Consider the following 27,434-nt stretch of genomic DNA (forward strand, 5'->3'; position numbering starts at 1 on the left):
ATTGGAGGGATCTGTTTAGTGCTGAGGGTGTTTACAGTCCAAAATCAGTAGATTTACTTAGAGGAGATATTTATTTAAGGAAAAAAAAAGGGAAAAAAAAAAAAAAAAGACAGAGAGAGAGAACTGAAAGGCTTCAAATCTATGCCAAGAAAAATAAAGTTCCACTTCTAAAAGTTTAAAAGAACCACTGTCGGTCTCCCTTACTGTGCAAGGTGGTTGTGGTTTAGCCTCAGCTGGCAGCTCAGCCCCACATAGTCACTTTCCCATTCCCCCTCTGCCAGTGAGATGGGGAAGAGAACCTGAAGGGTGAAAGTGAAAAAACCCATGGGTTGAGATAAAAACAATGGAATGGTAAAGCAAAACAAGGAATTCATTCAGTGCTTCCCCTCAGCAGACAGGTGTTCAGCCACTTCAAGGGAAGCAGGGCTCCATCATGCATGAGAGTGGTGACTTGGGGCAACAATTGCATCACTCTGGGCATCTTCCCTTTCTCTTTTCCACAGCTCTGTGCCCTGAGCAATGCACCATATGGTGTGGGGATATCCTTTTGGTGAGCTGGGGTCACCTATCCCAGGTGTGTGTGCTCCCAAGTTCTTGTGCCCTCCAGCCTCTGCGCTGGTGACACTGTGCAAGTGCTGCTCAGCAGCAGAAAAACCCCAGCCCTATGTTATCAGTACAGTTTCCAGCACAAATCAAAGACATGGCCCCGTAATAGCCACTGTGGAGAAAATGAGCTCTACCCCTAGCACAACCAGAAGGAAGGTGAAAGCCACGGGTAAGAGGCAGCGACCTCTCCAGAGCGCTCGGGGCGGGAGGGCAGGCTCGCCCAGCTCAGGGCAGCCTGCTGAATGAAAGGGACCCCGATGGCCTTGTGGGGCTTAAGGCTATTACAGGGCAACTCATGCTCTGTTATCATGCTGATTTTCGATTGATTTTTTTGCTGTACAGTACTTGTTGAAGGCCCTCTAGAGCATCAAACACTGCATTATGGCACCACACATTGTAGCATGCTGGCCTTTTGTCTTAATGCCTTGTCTTTTTGCCTGAGAAGAGGAGTGCTAACCACCCTGTGATTCTTACACCTTCTGAGCAGCTTTTCTATCTATATAGCAGGGGAAGTAGGACAGGTGAAGAAGACTTGACAGCTGTGTTTATCTCACTGTTAACGTGATTTGACGCATTTGTTTACAGTTCTGAATTCTCAAACCATTCTGATTTTGAATTACTGTAAAATGTTGCTTTTCATTTATAAAATCACTTCTCATTTAAGTAACTGATTGCAGGGTATGAATAAAACTGAATGTGGTGTCTAAATATACTTTCGTAGTATAATTTCTAGTAACAGGTACTACAGATTGTTAAAGTTGGCGCTGAGGTTGCAGGAAGATTTATGTAGGCTAAAGGCTTCTCCTATTTTCTACCTTCCTATTCACTTAAGTTATTGTATGATTCAGATAGGTTATTCATTCACTAAAAAATCAAGCCATCTACCCATCTACATGTAAGTCTTGATAAGCTGAGGATTTTTAAAATCAGATGAGTGTCTATGTGTTTAAGATAGCCTCTTCAAATAAATGATTGCCATTTTAACCAGTGGTTTCTACTGGTTTGTGAAAGTCTTCGTGCATGCAGTAAATGTTAAAGAGTATTTTAAAATGTTTACAAGAATAACAAAGTACACCTGAAAACACATGTAGAAATTTGGACTTGCAACCTTCTGGAATTTTGTGAGCTATAAAAAAAGCAGGATAATACAGGGGAACAGTGACAGCCACCTTAATTATCCCTCTACCCACAGGCATTATCCAAATAACAAAGTATGGCCACTGGGAAGACATCTGTTATTTTGGTGGGCTCCCTTGTAGCTTCTCAGCTTTTCACGGGGTAAAGGTGTGTCTGTGTACCCAGGAGTGACTAACTGCAACTCTGAATCTGAGGGGACCTTGCCTAAGTCACCTGCCCTCTCTGACACGTGCTCTTCCCCGGCTGTGCAATGGGCACTAGAGCTCCATGAGTTGTATGGAACGGTCATCTGTTGTCATGGACTGCTCTGATATTCCAGGAAGGCAGGTTTATGTAGAAAATTCAAGTGTGTTTTTCTCTTGGCCTCCTTGAATTTCATAAAATAAGCTCTGGATATACTGCATTTGTAAATTATTGTATTGTTTATTTAAAAACACGTCCTCCTTTTTCATGAAGATGAAAACATGTGAATGAAATAGCCTTGATCTTTTAACTTTGTATTAAAACTTTGTTTTTAATGTACAAGGCTTATGAAGTAGTAAAAAAAAGGATGGCATGGATCACATCACCACTTCTTTAGTGACGTTTCCATAATGATGAAAAGTCTAAAGCAGTGCGCCCAATGTTTGAAAAATTGTTGTATCGCTATATATGGGTATTCCTTATTTAGTGGTTTGGTTTCTTTCCCCCTGAATAAGCACAGCAATTGTAGACCAAGGAAAACTTGAATTCTGTGTTTGTATTTAGCTCCTGGGACTCAAGGGTAATGTTGGTTTTACACAAGATTATAAAATGCACTGGGTTTTTTTTTCTTCTTCTTTAGGAATTCCTTAGTACTCTAGAGCTATAGAACGGGTTGTGATGCTTAGTGACCTTGCACATCAATAGCTCTGTCTTTTAAACATGGACATTGATTTTTCTCATCCTGGCATGAGAAGATGGAGTATACCCCCTGCTTTGTTGCCTGTGAGTTTTCAGCAGATGCAAAGGCAGTGGTGGCTAAGAATAAAAGCTTAGGGCATCAGAGATGGCAGCAGTATCATGAATAGTCTGCTTCCTATTTAGGTGTTTTTTGTTAATTATGAAATACATCTTATCCTTTTGAGGGGGAGTTGATAACCTTTTTGTGTTACTGTTTTACTGTTGCTTATTACCTTCTTTAGTCTTATGCACACCAATCCAGATTTAGTAGCCTGACTCTCTACAGAATCCAAGAATAATATTTTAAAGTGCACCAATTAGGTGTCTTGATGACAGTTACAGTACTCATGTACTGTCTTTGGTTCATGAATCATGGAGGACTGTCCAGACAAGGTTTGAAGGAAGACAGTGTGAGTCAGTTAAAAGCAGTTCTTCCTTCTCAGAGGAGAGAAGAGAAAGGCACTATTCCCATAAGATCTTGATCCTTCTTGCATAGAATCAGTAGCAAGAGCAGGGCTGCTACCGCTTTCATATATGCAAAGTTTGGGTCAAATGCATCCAAATGAATGAAAGCAGAGCATGATTCTCCTATCTTAAAAAAATACACAAAAAATCCCCTACGAGTTTTTTTTTATAATTTCCATAGGAGCTACTGCCATTAATACACGTAAGATCTACAGAAAGGCATAAGCCATAAAGTTCTAATACTTCTTCATATATTTTAGAACAAAATTTCATCATACCCTGCATTCTGGAGGACAAATGTTAATAAGCACTGGATTTTTAATATTTTTTTTAATATTTGCATGGCAAAGTTTTGAATAATTTTTTTCCTCTGGTGGCTTTTATATGTTAAATTGAGCTTCAGAGAAAAATTAATTTGTGCTTTCAGTTCAGTTAATTTCTTTAAATGCCAACAGTTTTGAAAATTTCTCTGTTGGACAGATTAAAGCTTTGCAGTAAACTCAAACTTAACTTAAAGGAATTTGACTGCTTCTGTTTGATTGTACTCAATGTGTTAATGCAGGTAGGTGTGGAGTTGGAGAAAGTAAATGATTCTTTGTTTTCTACTGATACATATGGGTGGTTTATAAGTGACAGCCCCATAGCCTCTCTGCTTTTAGGTTATTTGTGAAGCTGTCTTTACCCTGGCATAAGGAGCTAACACAAGGAAATTGTCTGGTGGCAGAGCTGGCACAACGGCCCTGGTGACCCCATTCCTACCTACAGCCGGGGCAGTGAGCCCAGGAAAGAGCAAGACAAAGTGGTTTCCCCCTGCTTCACTGACTTCCCAGCTGCTCTGAGGCTGAAGTCCATTGCTAACTCCAGATGCTCAAACTTACACTGAGTGCTGTCCTAAACTGCTGGCCTCATAACTCATGGAATGGGCTCAAATTATTTTATGGATGGTTACCTTTGTACACCCTTGGCACTATACATTCCTCACACACAGGCTAGGATTGGGGTCTTCTATTTTCTTGTGTAAACAAAGCATTTGCTATAACTGACAAGGATTGGTGGAGCAGCCATGAAAGCCAGACAGGGGAATTCAGTAAATTTTCTATTAATATGTGATTTGTACCATGAAATTTTTTGACAACCCTGGCATTTAATTCTTAAATAAGTAAAGAGTGCACTTTTCCTTATAATCTTGCGTTATGCCCACCAGCTTACTGTGGTGACACTTGTTTAAGCAATTACATATGTTTAAATTTTCCTTGGGCCTCTCCATGTACAGCTGCAAGTTGGTCATACCTTGACTAAAGGCAGCCTTCATTCACAGAGAGTTCAGCAAAGGGAATTTGGCAAATACACATATCATTTTATTGTGGGACTTGGTGCTAAGGTTTTAAATAATTTACGAGCGTAAAATTGGGAGACTCACATGAACTCCCGCTCTAATTTTACACTCCTGCCTAAAGAGGATGGAACATAGCACAAATAGCACAAATCAAAATTTTTCAGCTTGAAGTTTCCTTCCTAATTCCTCGCACCTCAGATTTACCACTTACTGACGGTTCTCCGTTTCGTGGGACTCCTGACCCTGTACATCTGTTAAAGGGGATAGTTTGGAATGAGCACAGCCTCCTACTCAGAAGGACCGCAGTGTTCTCTTAGCTCCTACTAGATGCTTGAACAAGCAGAGGGCTTAAGTGAAATCCTTTAGCTGAGCCAAAATCTGTTCTTATTTAGGGACTAATCCAAAGCCTGTTAAATCAACAGAAAGAGACTTTGGTTGACTTCAGTGAGCTTTGGATCAGGCCCCTCCTTCCTAATACATCTGAAATCAATGGAGGTACACTGGGCTTCTGCCAGTAAAAAAAAACAAAACAAAACAAAACAAAACAAAAAACAAAGAGAAAAAAAAAAGGGGATTGTCCATGTACTTTATTTGTACAGTACCTAACATATTGAGGTCCTGGCTCAAACAGTATCCCAAGTGCTTCATTGAGACAACAGTAATTTTGACTTGCTTATATTGCTTGGTGTTCATGGACTTCTGTTCAGCTGGATGCATAATTCCCTTGTTTAAAACAACCATGGTATCCACCTCATGCCCAAACATTATTTTTCTTTGCTAATGTTTGCATAAAGAAAATTATTGCAAAAAGTAAAAAAGGAGAATGTCAGTTTTTATAGCAGGATTCTTTTAACTTGTTTTTACGTGCTCTCAGATTGTTAATAAAGCTGTTTTGAATGAGAAATGCTCAGGCCATAGAACATGTAAAACCCAATGAGTGTAACTGTCAGCTCTCTGCCTTGAGAAAATTATTAGAGCCCCATGTGTTCTCTACAGCCAAAGGCTGTCACCTTTATACTCTTTCTCCATTAATGCCTTTTATTTTTATTTCTCAGTATTAAGATGAAGTCCAAACTATGATCTGACATTTTTAAAGATTTTAATTTAATAATTAACATTATGGAGATGGCAAATATGTTTTAGGCAAGAAATGGCAAAGGACTAAAACTGCTATGTATATATCAACATAGACTTTCCATTTTCAGGAGTGCCTACAGCAGCTGAAATAGGACCTTAGACTGGCAAAGTCTATTACATTGTGTTACTCTGTATATTGCAAGTCCTGTTACTGAAATCAGGAGGCCCACAGTGGGGTTAATATTGACCACCTCAGCCTTTGCAGGATTTGTTTCCAATTGACACTTTTTCTCTAATCTAAGGCTACAAATATTTTCCTTAAAGTTGTTAAGTTTTGTCTACTTTAGCTGATTAGACTTTTGATTATATTTCATGTGCTTCTGAGTTCATGCACTTAAGATTCATTTTGTGTATTCAGACACTTAGCATATTTTCTGCAAAACATCTGTCGCAATGTGAAAACGTATTTGAGTAAGAAAATATTTCTGGTTCATATCTTTTTTTTTTTCAGTGGTAAATTTAGACACATATTTCTAGATGCGAAGTGTTAAACTTAATTAATGCTTTATTTTAATAGACATATTTAGTTAGCAGTCTTTTATCCATTTTGTGTAAAAAGGTAAATTCCATATGTTTACAATGTTACAAAATTAAGTTTTGATTTAGAGGTTACCAAAATGCTTAATGCATATAGATGCCTTTCATTTTAGGGGAAATGGGGATAGGCTGATCTGTGCTAGCATCCTGTATGACTTACAGTTCTGTATGTTCTGTTCTTTGCTTGTGAAAGAATCTAAAAAGAAAAAAAATTACTGCAGTGCTCCTACCTTATCCAAGAGAGAAGTAGCAATTCAGTTAAAAAGACACGATAAAGACCATCTTATTAGTGTAGAATATTTCTTAGATTTTAATTACTTACAGATTTTACTGTTTTCTTTCAGATTTAAGGGAAATTCTCTTAGGTTCACAAACTTAGTTTTGACTTAGTTGATACTGTATATGCTACACTCTAAATGCTCCAGCTTTCTCCTTTCTTCTCTCAGAAAAATGAAGCTCATCCTACCTTATCTATTTTAAGAAAATCTTCTCTAGTTCATATCTGCAATGACAGATGAATTTATTATCTAAATTTATTTATTTGTGAATTTGCTATCCTAATTATTTCCCTGAGTTAGATGTTATTAGCAGTTCATATTCCCAGCTCTGAGCATAGTTTCAGATGAAGTTCTGTGTCTGAGCAAGGTTTTATGAAAGAAGGGCTTTATTGATTTCTTTTTTTGTTTGTAAAGATCTTTCATTCATGCTAATAATCTATAACTCAGTCTTAGCTACAAATTTACCCCTTTTTTGTTATTTTGTTTTCCCTTCTGAATCTGAATTTAGACAGGCCTTTCTAATCTGGTAATTCATCACTGACATTCAGGGTTTGGCTTCAAACCTCTCTACTTTCCTGTAAACTAATCCTACAATCCTAAGACCACCAAAGAGAATGTCATTTTAGCTAGAAGTCCACACTGTCAGAATTGAGGTTTACTGTATGCCAATTAACCCTCCTTTAAGCTCCTCCAAATGGCTATCAATCTGGTTTGTTTAAAAGAAATAAGCTGTTCTTTTATTTTAGAACTAGTAAAGAATTTTACATCTTTCTAAAGCAATTTTCTGCATTCTTACTGACTTCATTGATGTGAATGTAAAGTACACAATAGGTCAAATTCTGACTTCAGTGGGAGTTGGTGGGAGCACAGTCTGTACATCTGAAGGCAGAATTGATTCAATCTTAGCGTGCCTGTGCGGCAAAAAAATATCTCTATATAATTCGTCTCCATATAATCAGCGAGTACAGATCTGAGTTTGTTCTTCATGCTACTTTCATGACTGCATTACGTGAGCTCGGAGGAGCTGCTCATGTTCTCAGAAGGTGTATGTGTACTGTTTTTCCCTTGTTTATTCACATATAAACATTTTACATGCTTCCTCAGTGGATTTCCTTGTAAGGTTCAGTTATTCTTAGGAGACCGAGCACGTAATTTGTAAACTATGCAAAGAGCACCCTGCAGCCGAGGAAAACCCTTGAACCGTCCACTTGGACCTGCTTTGCTTGCCACTGTAGTACTCTAGGATGTAAAGGCTTCTTTACTGTGGCTGTAGTGAGCAGGATTTACTCATGCATGACTAGATGTCCAGTGGAGGATCCATGTATTCGTCCTCTGTTCCTGTCTTCCATCAAACAGCTGTTTGTTATAGTATGATTAATTTTATTTTAGATTATTTGATAAGGATGTTGTTTTTGAATGTTAAAAAACCCAACATAGTACCCTCTGCTCTTATGCCTTCTTCATGCTCTTTGGCTGTTCTAGAGTTGCCTGTCTTATTTCAGTGGAGCAAGGCGTAACTTCTGTGAGCCAAATGAGATAATTACATCCAAAAGAAAAGGGAGGTCTGTTGGCAGGAATGTTGCTGTTAAATTCAGGTGAAACCATGGGTTTTTTACTTGTGTGCTTTACCTTAAAACTGTGTAAAAGCTGTATCTCACACTTTCAGAAGAAAGACTTCATTTACACCAGGCTTCTTATGCTTTAAATAACTGAATTGGCAGACTTGATCCACTTAAATTTTACTTTCTAGCTGGCTTTTTATAATAGTCCTTTAAACAACTTGTTAGGAACTTTTTTTTTTTTTTTTCTCATAGAATGCCATAGGTAGAAAACATTGGTTTTTAAAAATAAAAAGTTTTTCAAAGCAGTTTAGGCCTTTAACATAGCATTAGAATATTGTCTTGTCTAAATCATCTCCCATATATTAAAAAGCAACAGTCAGTTTTCTTCCTGTGCTATAAGTAATTAAGGTTATAAATTGAGAAATACTAAGCTTAGCTTCCACCCCTCCTACTTTTATTTTTAAATTTAAATTAATGACTTTGGGAGCCGCTCTCACAATTGCATTAAGTATCCATGAAGGTAGGGTTTTTTCCTAGGGGTGATTTTCAGTAGTATTGTATTCTTTGTTTGGTAGGTTTGGGGGGGGGGTGTTGTTTTTTTGGGGTTTTTAATAGTATAGCAACGAATAGTGGGACACAAATCTTTCAAAAGTTGGTTTTGTAAAATGTAAAGCATGAACAAAGGTTTCTCATGTTTAGCTTGAATCATCCCACATCTGTTACAAGAAACTGTAGAACTGCAGACAGGCTATGGCTTTTCTCATGTCCAGGGGAATCCACTGAATCTTGGCCTTCATTTAGGATTCCCTCCTGATGAGCAAATTCCCATGACCGCTTTTGAAGCTTTAAAAGCTTTGGTTTTGTTTTAAAAGGCCTCTGAGCATAGGCAATGTTTTCATAGGCATTTAGAAACAAAAACTTGAGCTTTTAAACCTTCAAATGTCGCTGTGGGGATTCACTTGGCTTCTCAGCAGACCAAGTCTGAGATAACACCTGCAAGAAGTGTGTATCTGTGTGTGTGTATTTTGTGAAATTGTGATGCACCATCTCAACTGACCCACAAATGTGACAGTGGTGTGTGTGTAAATCTTATTGTTATGTTTTGCTGTTACTCAGTTTTAAGAGCAAGCTATTATTTTGGTTCCGTGGCATGACTGATGTGGATAAGACAATTTTGGTTTTAGACTGTTTTAATTTCTTCTGCCTCTTTGTCCTGTGAAGCAAACTCTAACAAATGATCAGAAGAACAGACGGAGTTAAAGTCCATGGTTATGTTTCATTATCTAAAGAGAACCGGGTTTTTAGCTTCAGTTTTAGTTTTTTACTTTACAGCTAACATCAGTTGCACAATAAAAGGTAGTTCTATAAATAAATGGGTTATACCATGTGTAAGCCCAGGTCTGTGATTACCAGATGAGAAAAAAAGTTCTATAGAAATGAGTGCACGGATCATCAGGCTGGTGAAGTAACAGAAGCACTTATTTGCACTCCTTTTCAGCTCCACCTCTATGTGTCTTAAACACCTGAGGTGAAATTTTGTCATGTTTCAGACGGAAGGGGATTTTCAGAATTAAGGATAAATACTAAATGAATATATTAACACAGCTTTTCTCCTGTCCTGTGCTGTTCTCAAAACACCTGTTAAAAACAAACAAGCACATATTTCGAATTGATGATACTGACTGGCAAACTTGGCACCAAATAACCTGCTGAAACTAAAATGTTGATGCAGAACATGTGCTTAACTTAACAGTCCATAACCCTGTTTTTTGAACACTGAAATACCTACCCTGAGGAGAGCTCATAAAACGAAGGTCTTTAAAGTTCATAGATTAGACCAATGAAGTTGGGGCTGTTTTTAAGAATGTGCATCTTCATTGACTCCTATTAATTCAAGATGGCCAAGTGTATAAAATATGAGGCATGAAAGCACCAAAGGTTTTTATTTTTCCCCTTGAAGTGTGCTTTCCATAGGTTCAGTATCTAAAGGGATGACAGGAGAAGGGATGCTCAGAGAGGCAAACATTCTGCAGCCGAGAGAACTACGTATTGCAGGCAGGTCTGAAAGAATCTCTGCTTGGTTTCTAAGGGTATTTAATTGAGCTTTTTACAACATATAATGATTAATTCTTCTAGAAATTCCCAGTGCCCTTAAGATTCTATTGCTTGGGATTAGGTTGAGCAATTTGGCATATCTCTAATCGTGTTTCCCCATGTGTAACATTCCAGCCATGTCTGTCTTACTTTACTGTTAAATATATAATTTATAAACAGATAACAATCCTGATAAGCTTGTTTCAATCCATTCTAGAATGAAATTACTTGTGTTGTATTACATGTGATAGCTTCAAACTGCTTTAGAGTAACTGTACTCAACAAAGAAGAAATCTTTGTTATACTATTTATCTGGAGGCACTGGAAATTAAAAATCTGAGCTACTGTAACAACCAGGATCTATTATTTCTGAAGTGTTTCCTGAGAAATAAGCTTTCTGCACCAGGCAAATGTGGATTTGCAACAAATATGGAAACACAGAGTTTTCCTTTTTGCCCTTGTCCACACAGGGTACATGTTTGTTTGTTACTTTTAAATGAAAGAAATTGGAATAGACTATATTAAGCTGAAACAAATTTTCTTCATTGAATTTTTCTGGCTGTGTAAGTTTTCTGACAAAAAGCTTACAATCTTCCATTTCACCAAATATGTGCTTTTTTTTTGGCTTTAAACTATATGCTTTACTGTTAGACATTTTGGGATATGGTGGTTTTATTTCTCTTTTGTGGGAATAAACCAGATGCATCTTCTTGTGCTGAATAGCCTGACAGAAAATGAAAATAGAATTTTTAAGCTGTGAATTGGCAAAGGGGAGTCGGACTGGGTTTTTTTCTCAATGTTCCTTACTTTTTTTGATAGCTGAACAAAACTCGGGGGGGAAAAAACAAGTTGTCCTTAACAAGGAAATTATTTAGCAGTGCAACGTGTTTACGTATCTGGATAAGAACAGTGCATTGTTAGGAGCAACTGCATGAATTGCATGATGCAACCTTTTGACAACAGAGTGTCTGCTGGAGACATCTGTGAGGGGTGACCTTTCACCCTAAGGAAGAATGCTCTGAAGGTGGGGAATGCCCTTATCAGTCCTGGCCCACCATGCACAGGGGCTGTCCTGGCCCACCGCTGTCCTTGCACCCTCCTGGTTACACGGCTCTTCAAATATAAATTGGACAAGCCCAAAATGTTGAAAATCAGCTTGTTTTTGTCTTGGTGGGAAGGCAGAGGTTTAAGTCAGGCCTCAGACAGTATGAAATTAGGATGAGACCCTTGGCCTTTAAGTAGCCTCATCATCCAATAAGGCACCTGAAGACGGATTGCTGATACTTGATGTGCCTGCCACTCTCTCAGATCCTTTACTTTTGTAAATCACTTGGTACCACTCTTGTGGAAACCTAGATAAACATGTTACCCTTCAGACACACAGGTCCAAATTACAAACTGTTGTGTGCAGACACAGAAGGTGTCAGCTGTTTCTTTTTCAGATGGTAGGAAAGGGAAGGAGAAGGGCTGGGGGAGGTTGGGGAAGAAATAATAATTGTAAAATGCTGGAAATGTTTTCAGACCAATGTATATCTGATTTTCATTAAAAAAAGGAAGTCCGCTGTACTGGTTGTAGTCAAGAAACTTTCTGTCATTCTACTCTGTTGAATTCACTCTGGCACAGGTGACTCTCTGAAAAGCAGCGTCGAGTTGGTCATTGCTGCTTCTCGTAATTGGCTGCTGTGCTTGCAGTGGTTATCCATGGACAGCCATGGCCCAGTCAACAAGAACTCACATCCCATTTGTTATAGGTGAAGTGGTGATTTCTTGTCTCAAGTGCCTGTAGTGTTTTAGGAGTGTGGTTTGGGCTTGTTTGTTCTTTGGATTTTAGGTTGTTGGTTTTTCTTGTTTTGTTTTGGTTTTCTTAAGTGAAAACACAGATAATATAAGGATCTTTGACTGCTAAAAATGAGAGAGCGAATATTCTATCCCAAAAGGTGGAGCAGTCTTGAAGAAAACAGGTTACTCCCCCTCCTCCCCTCAGTACTCTTTAGTCCCACCGAACGACTGCATGCTTCAGCACAGATTTCTCTGCTAGTTGGATCCCAGGAGGCCTTATTGAGTGCAATGCTGCTCGGGGAGTTGCAGCTGTATAAAGTGGGGGAAAAAAATGTAGTTTGTACGAATTGTTCTTTACCTTGGTTTGGGTTCAGCATGGCAGCTGCACTCCGACTTTGTGTGTGACAGCACAAAGGACAGCAAAAGTGAAAAGCGAGTCAGCAAGTAGAGAGACAAAAGCAACGATCAGCTAATACAGCTCCACATGGCCTAACTAATTTATGAGAAAAAAACTGTTCTGTTCATTGGATCAGCACTCTGAGGAGGCAGGTGGAATTGTAGGAAGTTTTCATTGAGTCTCTGGAGCAACTAAGGAAGTCACTAGAGATTCTTCTCAGTTTGAACTTTATCAGGGTCTACGCTTAATCAATATGGTATTGGAAAAAGAATTAATTACTAAAGCAGAATAAAACAGCTGCATTTTAAACTAAGGATCCATCAATTCAGTAATCTTCCAGTTACAGGCTAGGTGCCGTGAGGATCATTTTGACTTCATGTAATGAGGAACTGAGGGAGTTTCCTCATGAACAGGCTGGGAATTCACATTAGCCTATTTCAGCTATTTGTCATCAGTACAACTCATTTCTCCCCTTCTGAATTACAATTTGTATTTGATATACTGTCAAACCCACAAAATTCCCATATTCATGGAACTGAAAGCATTAATGTGGAAATCATTGTCACCATGAGAAAAAGTCTTAACCTTCCTGAGCCTCTTTATTCTATAGGCTGCGGCTCAAGTGGTTTCATGCCGGACATACCTCTATTGTGTTCATTGTGAGGGTCAGGGACCTGCCTGTTGAAGAAGCAGTAATTTGAACACAGCCTGTAAATGTTTCATCTGTAATTTCCATAATGGTGAATTTCAAGGAGGGCTGAGAAGGGTTATGGGAGATGAATTAGGTTTTTAGTGAGCTCATTAGGAAGCCAAACAGAGTTTAGACAGCAAGGCGGTGAGTGTGGCTGTAATCAGTTCTGCTCGCTTTGTTCCCTGCCTTCGGGACATTTTTTGAAAACTTCATGGCAGGGGCTGATGAGAATATACTGAGCAGAGGCTGCAATCTGATGGTTGACTTGTTGATTTGTAAACCTCTTAATTCATTTTTTGTTCAATTTAATCTTTTCTTTCTTAAGGAAAATTAGTTGAATGTTAGCCCTCTTTGCACTATTCACCTCTTAAATTATGCTCATTTTGAGGAGCTTGTTATGCCTGAATAAACATGAAATGACTTGGCATTTTCCCATAAGAGGCACACCCATTTTAATACCATGTATTTACCATTCCTGGAAATGTCTCATTAACTTCTGAAAATCTGTGAGCATGATATTTTTGGGCTACTGTAACACACCTCTTGGCAGTCACAGAAGGCAGTTTGGTTAATGCCTCATAATATCCATTTTTATTCTCAACATGAAGAAAGGCTCTCTATAGAAAATTGATGCAGTTTGCTCTGCTAATTTTCATGCTCATTCCAATTAATTTAACATGACCCAGATTTTCTTCCTCGGGCTCATCCTGACTAATTAGTAAGGCAACACCTAGAACAAGTTCTGTTTAATAACATTGAGGAACACTAGTTGTGAGTGATTTTGATGCTAATAAAGATATTCACTGATGGGACAGATATTTGATGTCAATTATAGTATGTAATTTAGAAGTCCCTATGTGCTGGATAGAGTATAGGAAGGCTGGCAAATCACTATGGGAGATATTTTTTTTTTCTTTTTGTTAAAAAGACTTCCAAAGCACCTAGCTATCCTCAGGGACCAATTAGTTTATTTTTTTTTTTTGGTGCAACTAGTAGTATTGTCAACTAATTCTGCAGTAATAGATGGGGTGGTGCTGCTAAGGATGTACAATCTGTGAACCATCAACAACCGGGGCCCAGGCTTGCATAATTTACTGAACCTTTATCACAAACAGGAAAAGCCACCCTCGGTACCAGAAAGCAGCATGGCCAAGGAGAAGAGGATAGCTGTCTCTTCTCCTTGATATAAATTTTCTTTCCTTGCCATTGTCTAGGTGTATCTGTTTTGCAAGAAGTAAATATTGTTGAAAAGGGGGCTTGGATAGTGCTTCATAACTGAATTGTCAATGCTGGTGTTCATTTCAGAAAAATGGTCCCGGACCTGCACTCTGTGTGATAATTCTTTCCTGTTCTCTGAGTACTCTCCATCCAAATGTGAGGGCTGGTGCTCATAGAGATGTCCTGACTGCAGAGACACCAGCAGCACAGGCAGATCTTTGTCCCTTGGAGCACTCCTTCTTGGGAAAGCTGGCTTGCTCTGTGTGGGTAATCCCCAGAACCAGAAACACAGCATGTGTGGCAAGGGAAGTGAGGTCCAGAAAGTGTTTTGTCATTGAGTTCATCAGAGATAGAAAGAGGAAATGACAAACCTTAATTTTCCCCTGGTCTCTCAGAACAAATTCTCACATATGCTGCAGGAAGACAGAGATAGGATAGTAATACTCTTTGTACTTCAGGATTTTGGTCAGCAAGTACAAAAAACAAATACAATGTATTTGGTCAACAAATATAAAAAACTGTCCGGTCTCTTTACTGAAATTACAGTGCTAAGACTTAGTTTTGCTTCTAGTAACAAAAATGGAAATCCTGCTATTTATCTGAAGGAGAAAAGAAAGAAGATGTCCTTGTACATCTATTTTGATCACAAGCATTATGTCCAAGAACCTGCCTTCTAACAGAGTATTTCATGATCTCTTTATGATAGACATGTAGAAATGAAGAATTAGCAAAAGTAATAGCCATGCTCAGTCTTGAAAAAAATGTAATGCTCAAATGAGGAGTGTGTTGGCATGTTTATATTTAAAAGTAGTAATGTATAATATTCACTCAAGTAACAGCCACCATCAATGCTAGGTATGCTAGGTATTACTTTCAAAGCAGTTTTTATTGAAAGCTGTGTGCCTTGCTTATTTGAGCAGTTTTAAAATAAATATTTTCTGTATAATTTACTGAAGGTAACTTTCTGAGACAATAACAGGAAAAGGGAATAGAAAATCTTATGTTAGATAATGCTCCAATGCTATTAACATCTCAATTCTTATGTGCAGTATTGTTAAAAGCTGACACAGTAAAACACAGGTAGAAATATCTTAACTTTGAAATTGCAAGGGGGGAGGTTAATGTCTTTGAGGCAAATCTTAATTGCTGAGATCTTATTTGGTTTTTTCGTTTTTGTTTTTGGGGTTTTTTTTTGTTTGTTTTTTGATTACCAAGCCCTCTGATTGGCATGATTTCACCAAGTTTTTAGGAGGAGGGGGAGAAGGAGAGCTAGAGAGACTGTGTGAAGTTTCTTCTAATGCATAATGCATTTAAACACTGTACTTTCTGGACTGATGCCACTAACCAGTTCAGAAATGATTCCTGTTTCCTCCTTACAGACTGGCAGTAAGGAGCCAGAGATGACCATGTCCATAGTCATTCCTAGCTGGTGTCAGAACATGATAATTCTGTTGTTCTGGGTCAGTGGTGAATAACTCACTCAAATGGTGCAAAGTCAGCCAGTTCTTAATTTTTTATCTCCTCAAGAGTGCATTCAGTGACTTTATCACTGAGAAGAATGACTCCCCTGCCTAGTGTGAGCAAGATCTGGAAATTTGTTGCATCAGCACATTTAGCCTGGACTGCTCCTTGATTGGTGGGGCTTATATTTGATCTTATGGCAGACAGGTCAGCTCGCTGGCTGGCTAGGTGAACCCAGGTCCAGAGGAAAACTCCATTTTACCCATCTGAACCTGAAGGAAGGGAAGCCTCATAACTTGCCAGGCTTTTCGTCTGGGGTCCCTACATGTAGGCAACACTAACTCCTTTGAAGGAGGGGAGTGGGGTGATGTTAGCTCTCCAGAGCCCAGCTTGTGAGAGCTCAGAGACACAAATCAGTCTAGAGAGACTTTGTAGGCATTACATATTTGTGTTTTGTAATATTTTCTGTGACAATGAAAGATCTGAAATCAAATTGCAGGTTATGAGCAAAAAGGCACAGTGTCAGGTGTCAGAGTAGGTGTCTGTGCTTTTGAGTTTTGTGCTGTGAACTTTTAAAAAAATAGTGTTGCAACAACTTAGTACCCTGTGGTTTTACTATTCTTATGGTTCCTTATTTTCTAAATCCACTTCATTGAAACTTTTGTCAAAAGCTTTTCCCCCTGTTTCTACAGAATTACGTGTATGTCAATACTTTCAATCACTTAAAGCAGCCCTAAGCATCTTACAGAACAGTTTGGCTTCAGAGAGAAATGACCATAGCCATTCCTTCTTTTTTTGCTTGTTTTTTAAACATATTATCCTGAAAAACATGAGTATAATTATACAATGGAAGAAAAATAAATTGCTTGTCTGCCTTTCTGATATGATAAAGACATGTGTCAGGGACTAACCAGGAGCTTTAGCTCCCTTACAGTTGTGCTTTTTGTCCATCTACTGAACTTCAAAGAAAAGAAACATTTCGGGCCTTTCCAGTAACCACTTTTAAGCATCCAATATGTACAGCACGTAAATTATAGATGGTTTACGGTTTACATTTACAAGGCTTCTTGGAGGAAAAGGCTTCTGAAAAATGGTAGCCCCAAAAATAAATGCAGGCAGGTCCAAAGCACGCAGTTGTCATCTGGAGAATGATTCACTAGCGGGAGCAAGACTTCATCGAGTCCTTCGTTTTGAGCACCAACTAACATATCACTTATAAAGAGTATTAGTTGTGTTTCCAAATACATAACACCCTATATTTAAAGTATGGGCTTTAACTTAAACCTGCAAGAGCAGACTGTCAGTGTTCCCACGTAACCCTTCACATTCTGGCATTTTCCAGACTGCCAGCCAAATGAACACTTTAGGAGGAGGTGCATATATATGTCCGCAGCACCCAGCGGGTTAATCCACCCTACTGTGCATAGGTGTTGGAGCTCTTATGGTATGTAAGACTCACCAAGTTTGGAGTTGTTCTGTACTTTTACATTTTTTCCTGAACTATGCATTCACAGCAAGCAACTCTTATGCTGTTCAAGTGTTTGTGAATGCATATCGATAAAGTACTTCTATTTGTTTTATGTAACACACACATTTGTGTACATTTTATCACCAGAAAAAGTTTTTATGGTTCATTTTGAGACCTTTCTAGTAAAACATCATTTTTTTTAAAGCATTTAGCCATCCTCCATTTTTTCTTTAATACATCTTAAAATAGACTAATGTGCATTTTGGACTTGTGGCCTAACAAGTGTCCTTTTCAGTAATTGAAGCTTTTAACTTAGTATCTCCCAGGAATAACTGTCTGTTATATTTCTAGTCCTAACTTTTTATTTTTTTTAACAATGAAAAAATCTTATCCATGTGTAGCTATATGTAATATTTCAACTAGTGCTTTCTTAAAAACTAAACAGCCCTGAAAAAAGAGGTTTCTGATGTGGTGATAATAAGTACTAATAAGTACTCTTGCTGTACTAGTGGGCATCATTTTAGGGGCTGTCTCCTGAACAAGCAGTTGTGTCAAACAGCATAGGGTCTCAGCAGAACTGCAAGACATTAAAATGTCTCACAGTCCATAACTACTTTTAGCAGCTGTAAGGAAAATTGAGATGCTCTGATTGCTATTTTCCTTTAAAAAAAAACCAGTAATTTTTACTCTTAAAGAAACTACATTAATGATTTAATGAAGAAGAATGGCGCAGGATGTTAGTCATCATCTACTTTTAAGTTCTCACATTCTGCTATATATAAACAATTGCAAAATAGTAAAGGTTAAATATTGATGAAGTACAATTGAACTTAATTACTTCAACTGCAGGTAGAATTTTAATTTAACTTAGCTATTTTGCCTACATTTGATATTATTCTAATGACAAAAGTAACAGGATAACAAATACAAAAAGCTACATAGGAAAAAGTATAGCTCTTTAATGTATACTTACTTTTATACAGTTGATTGAGAAAATGAAAAACATTATCCCAGAACTAAAAAAGGAAAATAGTCTATTAAAGGAGATGTGCTTTCAGCAAAAGAAAAATATTTTTTTTGTCTCCTGATTTCTTTAATGACTTGTTATTGTTGCCTCAGCTGTAGCCAGTCTGCAGCTGGTATTCTTAACAGAATTACTATGAGAATGCCAAAAATACTTCTCTAAAAATATATAAAAAAAAGATTTAAAAAGAATGCCACTAAAACTGCAGCACAAGAACACTGTGTGACAGTGTTTAGTAGGATGAAAAATTTAAACAGAATAACAGCTATTTACATTCACACTGCAAAGTAATTACTGAAGCATATAGAATACTTAAACCAACCTATTTTAATAATGCTTTCCTTCAGCCTAGATACCAAAAACTGGGAGTACACTTACAAGCTTGTACTGAGCTGGGGAGGGTGGGAATTGAAGTTAAAACCATGTAGAAAAACGTCTAATGAACCCTTTCCTGGTGAGGTACAATATGAGTTTCACTCTTAAATACAAGAGCATTATAAATCAGCACAAACCACATGTTTTAATGAGTGTATCTCCTCTGAAATTGTGCAGTGCTTGCAATTCTCTGTGAACAAGACATGGATCTGGTCTCACACTTCTTACTCAGGCAAAACTGCCACTGACATTAATGATAATTTTGCTTGAATAGAACAAAGTGCTTGATGAGAGTTGTGCCAGCATGAGGGGTGCGAGATTAGGATAAACGTGCAAAAAAGTACAACTTCAAATGGCTGTACCTTTGACTTCTACAGCTAGCATTTCCTCCAACTACAAGGATCTTAATTATAACATTTTCTGGTTCAAAGATTAACATTTAGCATTCTGGGAAAGACTTTCTGGACTTTAGTAACCTGATCAGCACGGTCTCCTTTTGGTCTCTGCCTCTTTCTGGTTCTTTGTATTGCAGGGGAGATGATAGTATCTGGCACATTCCTCGGATGTCTTGAAGATAGCAGCCTTCTGTGTTTGGGGCTGAAAGATTGTGAACTCTGTGTTAGCAGAAATGCCACACAGGGGAGGTGAATAGAACATTAAAAAAGCTTTAGCTTTAGGTACTGCAGCGCAAGCAGAGTTGAATTTGAGAGCTGGGACTTAAGTGGACATTTGTCCCTGCTTTCTTCCTTAATAAAATCTGAGTGTTAACTGTGGGTAAGGGCATTTGAGAGATCAGTAAAAATGAATCATTGAGTGCCCAGAAGAGCTTTATTATGATATACTGTGGAGAACTTTAGAATATACCTAGTACTTTATAAGTGGTTATCAGGTACATGTAGGAGTTACTGCATATAGGAGGAGAATTATTTTGTCCTTTGCTGCAGAAGCAAAATAATTTGCCAAATTAAAATGTCAAAATAAAACTCATCAGAAATTGGATCTGTGTGGTCCTTTCTGGCCCTGTGCTCCCATCCAATTTTCTTTTGCCCCATGAAAAGCTATTGAGCAAAAAAAATCACAAGCTCCAACCAGCAATGTTTGTTGTTCTTGTGTATGCGTAATCCATTTTGAAAAAAACTGAGGCAATACTAAATCTGGGAAAAAAAAAAAAACATCTCGGTGCAGAAATCCTGACTGGCCAAACTGATTTTAAAAAAATTACCAAATTTTAAAGAACCCCAGAATGATATTGGTTTCCAGTACTGAGTTCTTGTAGGAAGAGGCAAGAGAGGTCACTAAGTTCAGTTTGTTTGCCCCAGAAACAAATAGATAGAAGGAATTATTCTGCTCCCAAAGTTCTGCATAAGCATTGCCACTGCCCAGTTAACCGGTGTGAAAATACCATGGAAAATAAATTATTAAACTATACTGTTATTACTAACTTGCCAGTTCCAGAGAAACAAATGCAGCCACATTTACATATGTGTCCATCTGTCTGTTTTTACACTTTATGTCTTCAACCAGTGGGTGAAATTGTTTTAATCCAAGCTGCAGTCTGATTTTTTTTTTTTTTTAAATTTGTTTTTTCCCCCTGCTGATATTTTTCTCTGTGTGTATGTTATTTGTAGACGGACATGCATATTCTTGACAGTAGCTAGTTCTTAATTGCCCCTTTAAGTAACCTAATCTATCTGGCCATGGTAGTTTTAACTGGAGTATGCAGCAGAGTTCTCCATGGATAATTTTCGTTAGTTAGCAGATTGTTACCATCTCAATGTTGCTGAAATCCCTAATCTCAGGTCAGCGTGAAGCTGCAGTGGTTACAATCCTGTTGCCTGATGCAGTGTGAATGGAAGTGCTTTCTGTCAGAAACATGTGGTCTCTTCAGTGGAGAGCCTGCGTAAATCCTGTGTAAATAGAGGGAGGCTAACAAAGGATGAGCCCCTGCAGCTCAGAGCATTTGGAGCCATTTGGAGGCTGAATTTGCTAAATGCTGCTTATACCGCCTGAAAAGTTGAAGAGAAAGGAGCATAAAATCCCTTCTTTTTTCTCTTTCTGCTCCTACCCTGGGGGGAGGGTGTTAAGGGCCAGGGAAGCCTGAGGTAAGCCTATGAAGACTGTTTTTTCAGTGCTCTTTTGAGTGTGAAAAAGGTGGCATGGGTCACTGTCCCCTCTTTAATGTCGGAAAACCCACACAGTTAGTAAATGTTGCATGTAAACTAAAGCATTTCATCCCTTCTCCTGCACTCCACGGCAGTGGGCCATGAACTAGTCACTTGAAAATCGCAGAAAAATTTCACTTCAACATGTCTGGACAGTTTAGCACAGCAGGAACGTAAGAGAGATCAGTAATTAGCAGGTTGCTTTACTGTTGTTCCCCTTGTCTGCATTGGAACACTTTTTTCACCTGATGTGAAAAAATGTTGGATTGCAATGAACGAACCATGAACCTCCTGGCTGTATAAAAGAACTTAACATTTAAACTGTGGTTTATTAGTTTTCTTTATAAAAGCTAGAAAAATGCATTTTTGGCATTTGACAGAATTTATAAGATTTCTCAATTCACTTTACAAATAAACATGAGCTCTAAACACGGACAATTAAAGACACAAAAAAAGCCAGTCTTTTTTCTTATTTTTGGACAGAAAAATAATAAAAGGGAAAACGTGAAACTTAGCAGTTCTGAAAATAATTTTGAAAGACTTAGATCACTGATTTTATAGCTTGCGTGGCTATAATAAGAGCTGAAATGTCATTCCTAATTTGAATAAATAATAAAACATTTGTGAATTCCTTTTTTGCAAATAAAATATATTAATGACTCTAGAGGGGTGCCTATCCAGAAACAGAAAAGAAACAGTTTTCATTCTGTCCCTTGTAAATACACTTTATATACAAGATACCACGCAAGTCTTTAAGCCTTTAGCACATATTGCCAGATGGCAATAGAGACTTGCTCCTGAATGACAAACTATGCTAAGTTGTAATTAGATTACGTGGAATAGCTTTGTATGTGGGGTCTGGTAGATCTTAAGTTTTCTTCCTATTTGAATCTGCAGTAATTATTAATGCCTTGTGTGAAATTCATATATGTCATCTTTACATTATCAGCCCAGTGGAATTGCTGGGTTTTATTCTGGAAAACAAAAGATCCTCCAAAAGAACAGCAAGAGAGAAGGGCAGGTCTTTGTCTCCTTCCTGCTTCTAGAAGGGCAAAGGAATAACATCTGTAGGAAGAGAGATGGTAGTGGTGTATGGCAGAAGTCTTCCTGCTCTCTCTAGTGGACCAGTGTCCAACCTTTCTTTCTGTCCAAGATGCTGGCTGAAACATAGAACAGGGGACCATGAAACATGTGTCTGGTGTCTCAGAGACACCAGGGCAGAGAACACAGTTGTGTGATTACAGCAGCTCACTTCAGGGCACTCCACTCAGGGAAGACATGATTGTGCAGGTTGGCACAGCCTGAGTGCGCCTGTAAGGCCCCTGAACAACTTCTATGGTTCCTCTCCTCCTGGAGTAAAGTAATTTGGCAAAAACAGCACAGGTACTGGCAGAGCACTGCCAATGATGGCACAGCTCTGAGCTGGGTTGCCCACCTCAACTGTTTGTGATTTTCAAAGTCCCATATTTGCCAGTCCTAACCCATCTTAGCTTCCCTGGGCTAGAAACGCAGGAGGTAAGAGTGGCTCCTGTGGTGTGAGGAGACTTTAGTCAACTTCCTTGAACAGGGATCATTAAGAGGAAGAGAAAAAAACCAAAACCAATCCATAGCCAGGACTTCATTCAAAGATCTGTGATCTACTGACACTGTAAGGCTAAAAGCCTGATAATTTTAACAGGATGGAATGAAGATAAGGATTCTCCTGAAGGGTCCTTGATTCTGACCTTCCCTCTCTGTTAGTCTTCCCTTCAGCACAGACTATCTTCAAAAACATCTTCAGACACTTCTCTCTCCAGCTTCTTGGTAGTGATAATTTAAACAGATTTTTAAGATTTTTCTCTGGTGGCGATATGGATTGTATTACTAAGCTGAATGTCCTTATTAATAATGGTTTGCAATATTTATGAATCTAGATGGACACATTGTAAGTACAAACAAATAATTGCAAATTGTGAATATAGTCTGCATGCAGATTTTCCTCTTTGTTTTCCATTTATATCTACATATTCCACTCCATCAAAATATTAGACTGGAAGATTAGAGTAGCTTACTTAAGATCAGCATAATGCACTGCAGCTTTCCTTTTCAGAATCCTTTAACTTGCTTTTCGTATTGCATCCTCTATTTTTAGAAAAATGGTGAAGTGTCTTGTCTTTCCCCGAGTTTAGATACTCCTGCTGTTCTCTCTTTTCCTTTCGTGTGACAAACCTTAAAGCTGTAAGGGACCTTTGATGGTGAAGAAACTCAAACACTGGGTTCTGAAATGTACTTTTCCAGAAATCACTTTTTTAACTGCTCTACTTGATATGATGGTAACAGGAACTATTTCTAGAATTTGAATCTGGACTGTTACCAGGCTTCTGTGCTTTGGCCTGACTGGGTCATCCTTTTCAGTTATCATTTTTATAAACTGGGAATTTGTTGTTCATCTTGTTCACAAGTGGTAAAAAGACAAGATGAGCAACTTCTAAACTTGCTTCATCTGTTGCTGGGTTTTTACTCAGTGAAGAACACAAACAAAGACTAGGATTGAGATAATACGGATAGTGTGGGAGACTAACAAAGAAAAATTCATAGATACAATAAAGTTGGACAGACTTTATGTAGGACTGGTCTCTGTTTCTCAAAGAATCCTTGGCTATGTCAATACTGGGCTTTGCAAGCTTATCTGTCCAAGGAAATCAGCTTGCAGCAAGTTGGAATTATGGTGCAATGGAAACCCTGCAATAATTTATAATTTGATAATTTTTAAAGAAGAGGTAGTCTCCTTTGCTTTCAGTGCAGAGGAATTTATCTTGTGGAAGGAAGCCCTCAGCATGTACTAAGAGTGCCTGACCACAGAACCAGTGTGGAAGCCCAACTTCCCACTGTGTGAAGAAGACTTTCATCTTCAGCATCCTCCACAAACTCTTCCCCTAGAAGAGAAGGTCTTTAAGGTGGACCAGGTGGGTCCCTTTGCAAGGTTTCTCGTAAACTCTCTCCATCTTTTATAGGGGTTATTGAGACTATTACATAGCATCGCTAAAATCTTAAACAAGCTGGGTAAAATCCCTAACTCTCTACTGGCTCGAAACCTCCACAGAGAGAGTGCCACTTAAGAATTCTCCACTTTCCTACAGCACTGATAGGGTTTCACAATCATGCGTACTCTTTGCACAGGAATAAATGAGTGAACAGTATGGAAAGCAGGAGAAAATTACCCTTAAATTTTTGGTTTTGGGTGAATAAGAGAGACAGTGGACCAAAATCCAAACCCTAATTTCTTCTCTAGAAAATTGGGATAACTATGCTTGTATAATTGCCATTTTCACAGAACTTAGGATTTGACTTTACTCTTCTTACAAATCACCGTCTAAACCAGGATATGAATAGTTAATATAAGCAGAATCTCTTGTAATGATGATTTAAATTATTTAAATTTTGATTCCTTCATACAGTAGTGAATAATATAGTTAATCCAGTCTGCCATAAAGTGACTTTCATGCCTGTTCATTTTATTTCACTTTTGATAATTTATTTTCCTTCATTTAAAATAACTGACATTTATTTGGATAAAGAAAACTAGGACCAGAAGTAAATAATTCCATTTTGGAAAAGACAGTTATGGGCTTTTTCTATGATTTCTTCTCGCTAGGAACTGCATCCACTAATACGAGTTGTAGTCCTTTTAAAGATATGACAGTATAGATTAACAGGACCCCAGGAGGAACAAATCTTGCTGTATTTTTCTCCTGATACCATTTGGAGTTAGAATATTTGAATTTCCTTTCATGAGGTTATGGAACAGATTAGGGAACCACCGACTCTTATGATTGCAACTGCTGATTAGGATGGGGAGGCAACGAGAGCTTTAGTTGAACTTTTCTTTCTTGGACTGCCATTAGCTTTTTTAAACCAGGATATTAATAACCTCATCAAAAAATCCAAACACCGATATAGCGTGCGGGAGATTCCTGCTGAGGATGCTCACAAATAGGAGAGTAAATGCAGACAGACAGGAATTTGTCCATACAGGGAGTGAACTGGTGTTTCTGTGGTTTGAAAGGATGGTGCAGAGCAGAAGTTTTACAGCTCCACACATCCTGTGCATACACACATTACTTTTACATAAAGAGACAAAGATATCTTTATCCGCACGACAGATAGACAAACAGACTGACTGACTTCAAACTTGCACTTTCAGTAGGGATTTTTTCCCCCCATCTCCGGGTACTGCTTTTCAAAATTGCCCGAGGCTACAGTACAGCACCTCAGATCCCCAAGGCCCATTGCCTGGCTCCTAATAGCCACTCTCCATCTGTGTCACATGAACAGCTGATGAGATAGCTCCAGTGTCTGTATTTTGGAGAGCATATCCACCCAGGTTAAAATGCTGGGGTTGCCAAGGAGCAGTCAGAAGCCATTAGTGTTTGTGAGAATTTGCCTTGCAGCAGTTCCTTGGCATAGTGGAAAGTGTGTGTGCGTGTGTGTGCGCGCGCACACGTGTCTGTGAGAGAGGGCTAGGGCGGAATATGTGGGGGGAAGAAAGCAGCAGAAAGGAGTGCTTTCTGAATAACCAATATCTTGCAAAGGCAAACAGTTGGTTACAGAGCTTCCACAATCTCTTTGACTAGTTTGCTGTGATTTGACTCTCCTTTCTCTATTGTTAATAGAGAGGGGGAAAAAAAAAAAGAAAAAAAAAAGCACGAGAAAGAGAGCAGCGACTTCAGGGTCTTGCTCTGGTGTTTGGGCAGATGGAAAGGAGCTGCTCTGCCTTGGGGCAGGGTGGTTGTAATGAAGTGGCCTGTCAGTCTGTAAATAGTGAGGGTCATCTCTTCCATGTGATGGAGGGTATCACATTGCAGTGAAAATGGAAATGTCAATAAAATTAATCTGCCAGCTCTTTGCTGTGGCTTTTTCTGTCTCTCCAGTCCAAAAGGGTCGGTTTTTCAGAGGGGACGCAGTACAAGAAGGGTGATCTGGCATGGGAGTGAAGATGGAGCTGAAATGCAAGTTTTGAAGCAAATGGACTGTATGTAGCAGCAATGTATTTCGTTTAGCAGCACTACAGATCTAGACGAGGCTATAGGAATTAGCTCGTGAATCTATAGCATTCCTCAGGAAGCTATGGAGCGTCTAGCTCAGGCTACATTGAGCACAGAGTTTATTGTTTTAGGCTTTCTTGGACAAGGTTTTTACTTAGCATGGGATTTATGGCATTTACTGCTAATGAATGTCTATTCTTAAATTACAAAAACTACCGTCTCAGCACAATTCCCAGATGTCCTTCCAGGACCTCGGCTTCTTAAACACCAGCAGGGAGCATAAACTCTCCACTTCTCTGTTTTCCTCTTTCGTGTGGCTCCGGGCTAATGATGTGTAAGGAAAACACAGCAATCTATAAAGTCTCAGTGCTGTCCCAGTATTCTTCATTTATTTTGCATTTGATTATGCCACAAGTCGGATCTTGTTTCTTTCCTTTTTTTAAAGTTATTAGTTCAAATATTAATGTAGGAATATGGCATATATTGCTGCTCTTGATTGATGCCTTCCCAAAAACAGGAAGACGTGCTCGTATGAATTTTAAGAAAGTAGGGGTCCTGCAATGCCTTGCCAGAAGAGTTTTTCAGATACATAATTTAGATGCCCTCCAGGCAGGCTTTCAAGGCATTTTTGCTGGAGGGCAAGAAAAAATAACTATGACTGTTAAAAGTAAATGATTTTTGCTAATGCACAATTAATGCCAGGGAAAAGCACAGAAGAGAAGGATGTTGATGGAAAGTTCTGATTAAGTGAGAGCTCTACCTTGATGTGCATCTTTTTTTTTTAATGATAATCACTGATGCAGAGATGTAGAAGTTTTCATGTCATGCAAATGCTGTGTGCAGGGTCACACTAGGTGTACGTGTTTGTGAGTGTGTGTGTGTATGTGTGCTGGGAGGTGATGGCAACAGGGAGGGGCTCATCTGACAGTGTGTTATGTGCACTGAACGGTGACATGGTTACTGCCACCCCTGCAGAGGGCCTCGAATATATAGACTACAGAACATTTAACTTGATTACTTATACGTACATATTCAGAATGGTTGTAGGGATGCATTTACAGTAAATGGGTTTTCTTGTGGCAGGTTTTCCCACATTGAATCCCATAATTGAAAAAGAGCTACTGCACTATGTCAAGCACACAATTATAATTGAATTAATGATATATGCATGTGTGAAACACAAAATTAGTATTTGGAGAGACACGGTTTTCTAATTTTTACATATTTGTATCAGCGTTCTTATATAATGAGAAACGGTATGTGCCTGATCTAACATATAAAAAACACCCAAACTGTGGTAGTGTCTTGGCAATTAATAATATTTTTTGGCTTCTGTATTTGGTTCATTAAACATCTCCTCCTTCCTGCTTTTCTCTTTGTTGTAGGTGATGGTTTAGACAACAGCGTAGCCTCACCTGGTACAGGAGATGACGATGACCCAGACAAGGACAAAAAGCGTCAAAAGAAAAGAGGCATTTTCCCCAAAGTAGCAACAAATATCATGAGAGCGTGGCTTTTCCAGCATCTCACAGTAAGTGGTGCCCAAAACCAAAATAAATAAATTTCTATTTGTGTGCCTAATGAGGTTTATTCATCATTATTAGAAATCAATTGTCCCCATAATTTTTTGACCATTATTAGGTCTCAGGCTTTGTTGTTGCTTTTTTTTGCTTTTTTTTTTTTAAATATTTTTTTCCTTGGGTCTTGGAATCATGACAAATCTCAAAGAAATCTATCTATATATGTGAATATATAAATATTT

At 38.5% G+C, this 27,434-nt stretch overlaps 1 protein-coding gene across 9 annotated transcripts in view; it reads left to right on the forward strand.

Moving 5' to 3' along the window:
- MEIS2 (Meis homeobox 2) overlaps window positions 1-27,434 on the forward strand; it is a 174,252-nt gene that overhangs the window by 25,878 nt on the left and 120,940 nt on the right. For 8 of the 9 annotated variants that reach the window (XM_086895320.1, XM_086895325.1, XM_086895324.1 and 5 more), the window contains one exon: window positions 27,058-27,203. In XM_086895320.1, the coding sequence (XP_086751446.1) occupies window positions 27,058-27,203 (146 nt within the window). Of the gene's footprint in view, window positions 1-16,961; window positions 17,064-27,057; window positions 27,204-27,434 lie in introns of all 9 variants that reach the window. The other variant, XM_086895327.1, reaches the window with a different exon arrangement.

The sequence above is a fragment of the Cyanistes caeruleus genome, chromosome 6 (assembly GCF_971803275.1).
Source record: "Cyanistes caeruleus chromosome 6, bCyaCae1.hap1.1, whole genome shotgun sequence".
Taxonomy (NCBI): domain Eukaryota; kingdom Metazoa; phylum Chordata; class Aves; order Passeriformes; family Paridae; genus Cyanistes; species Cyanistes caeruleus.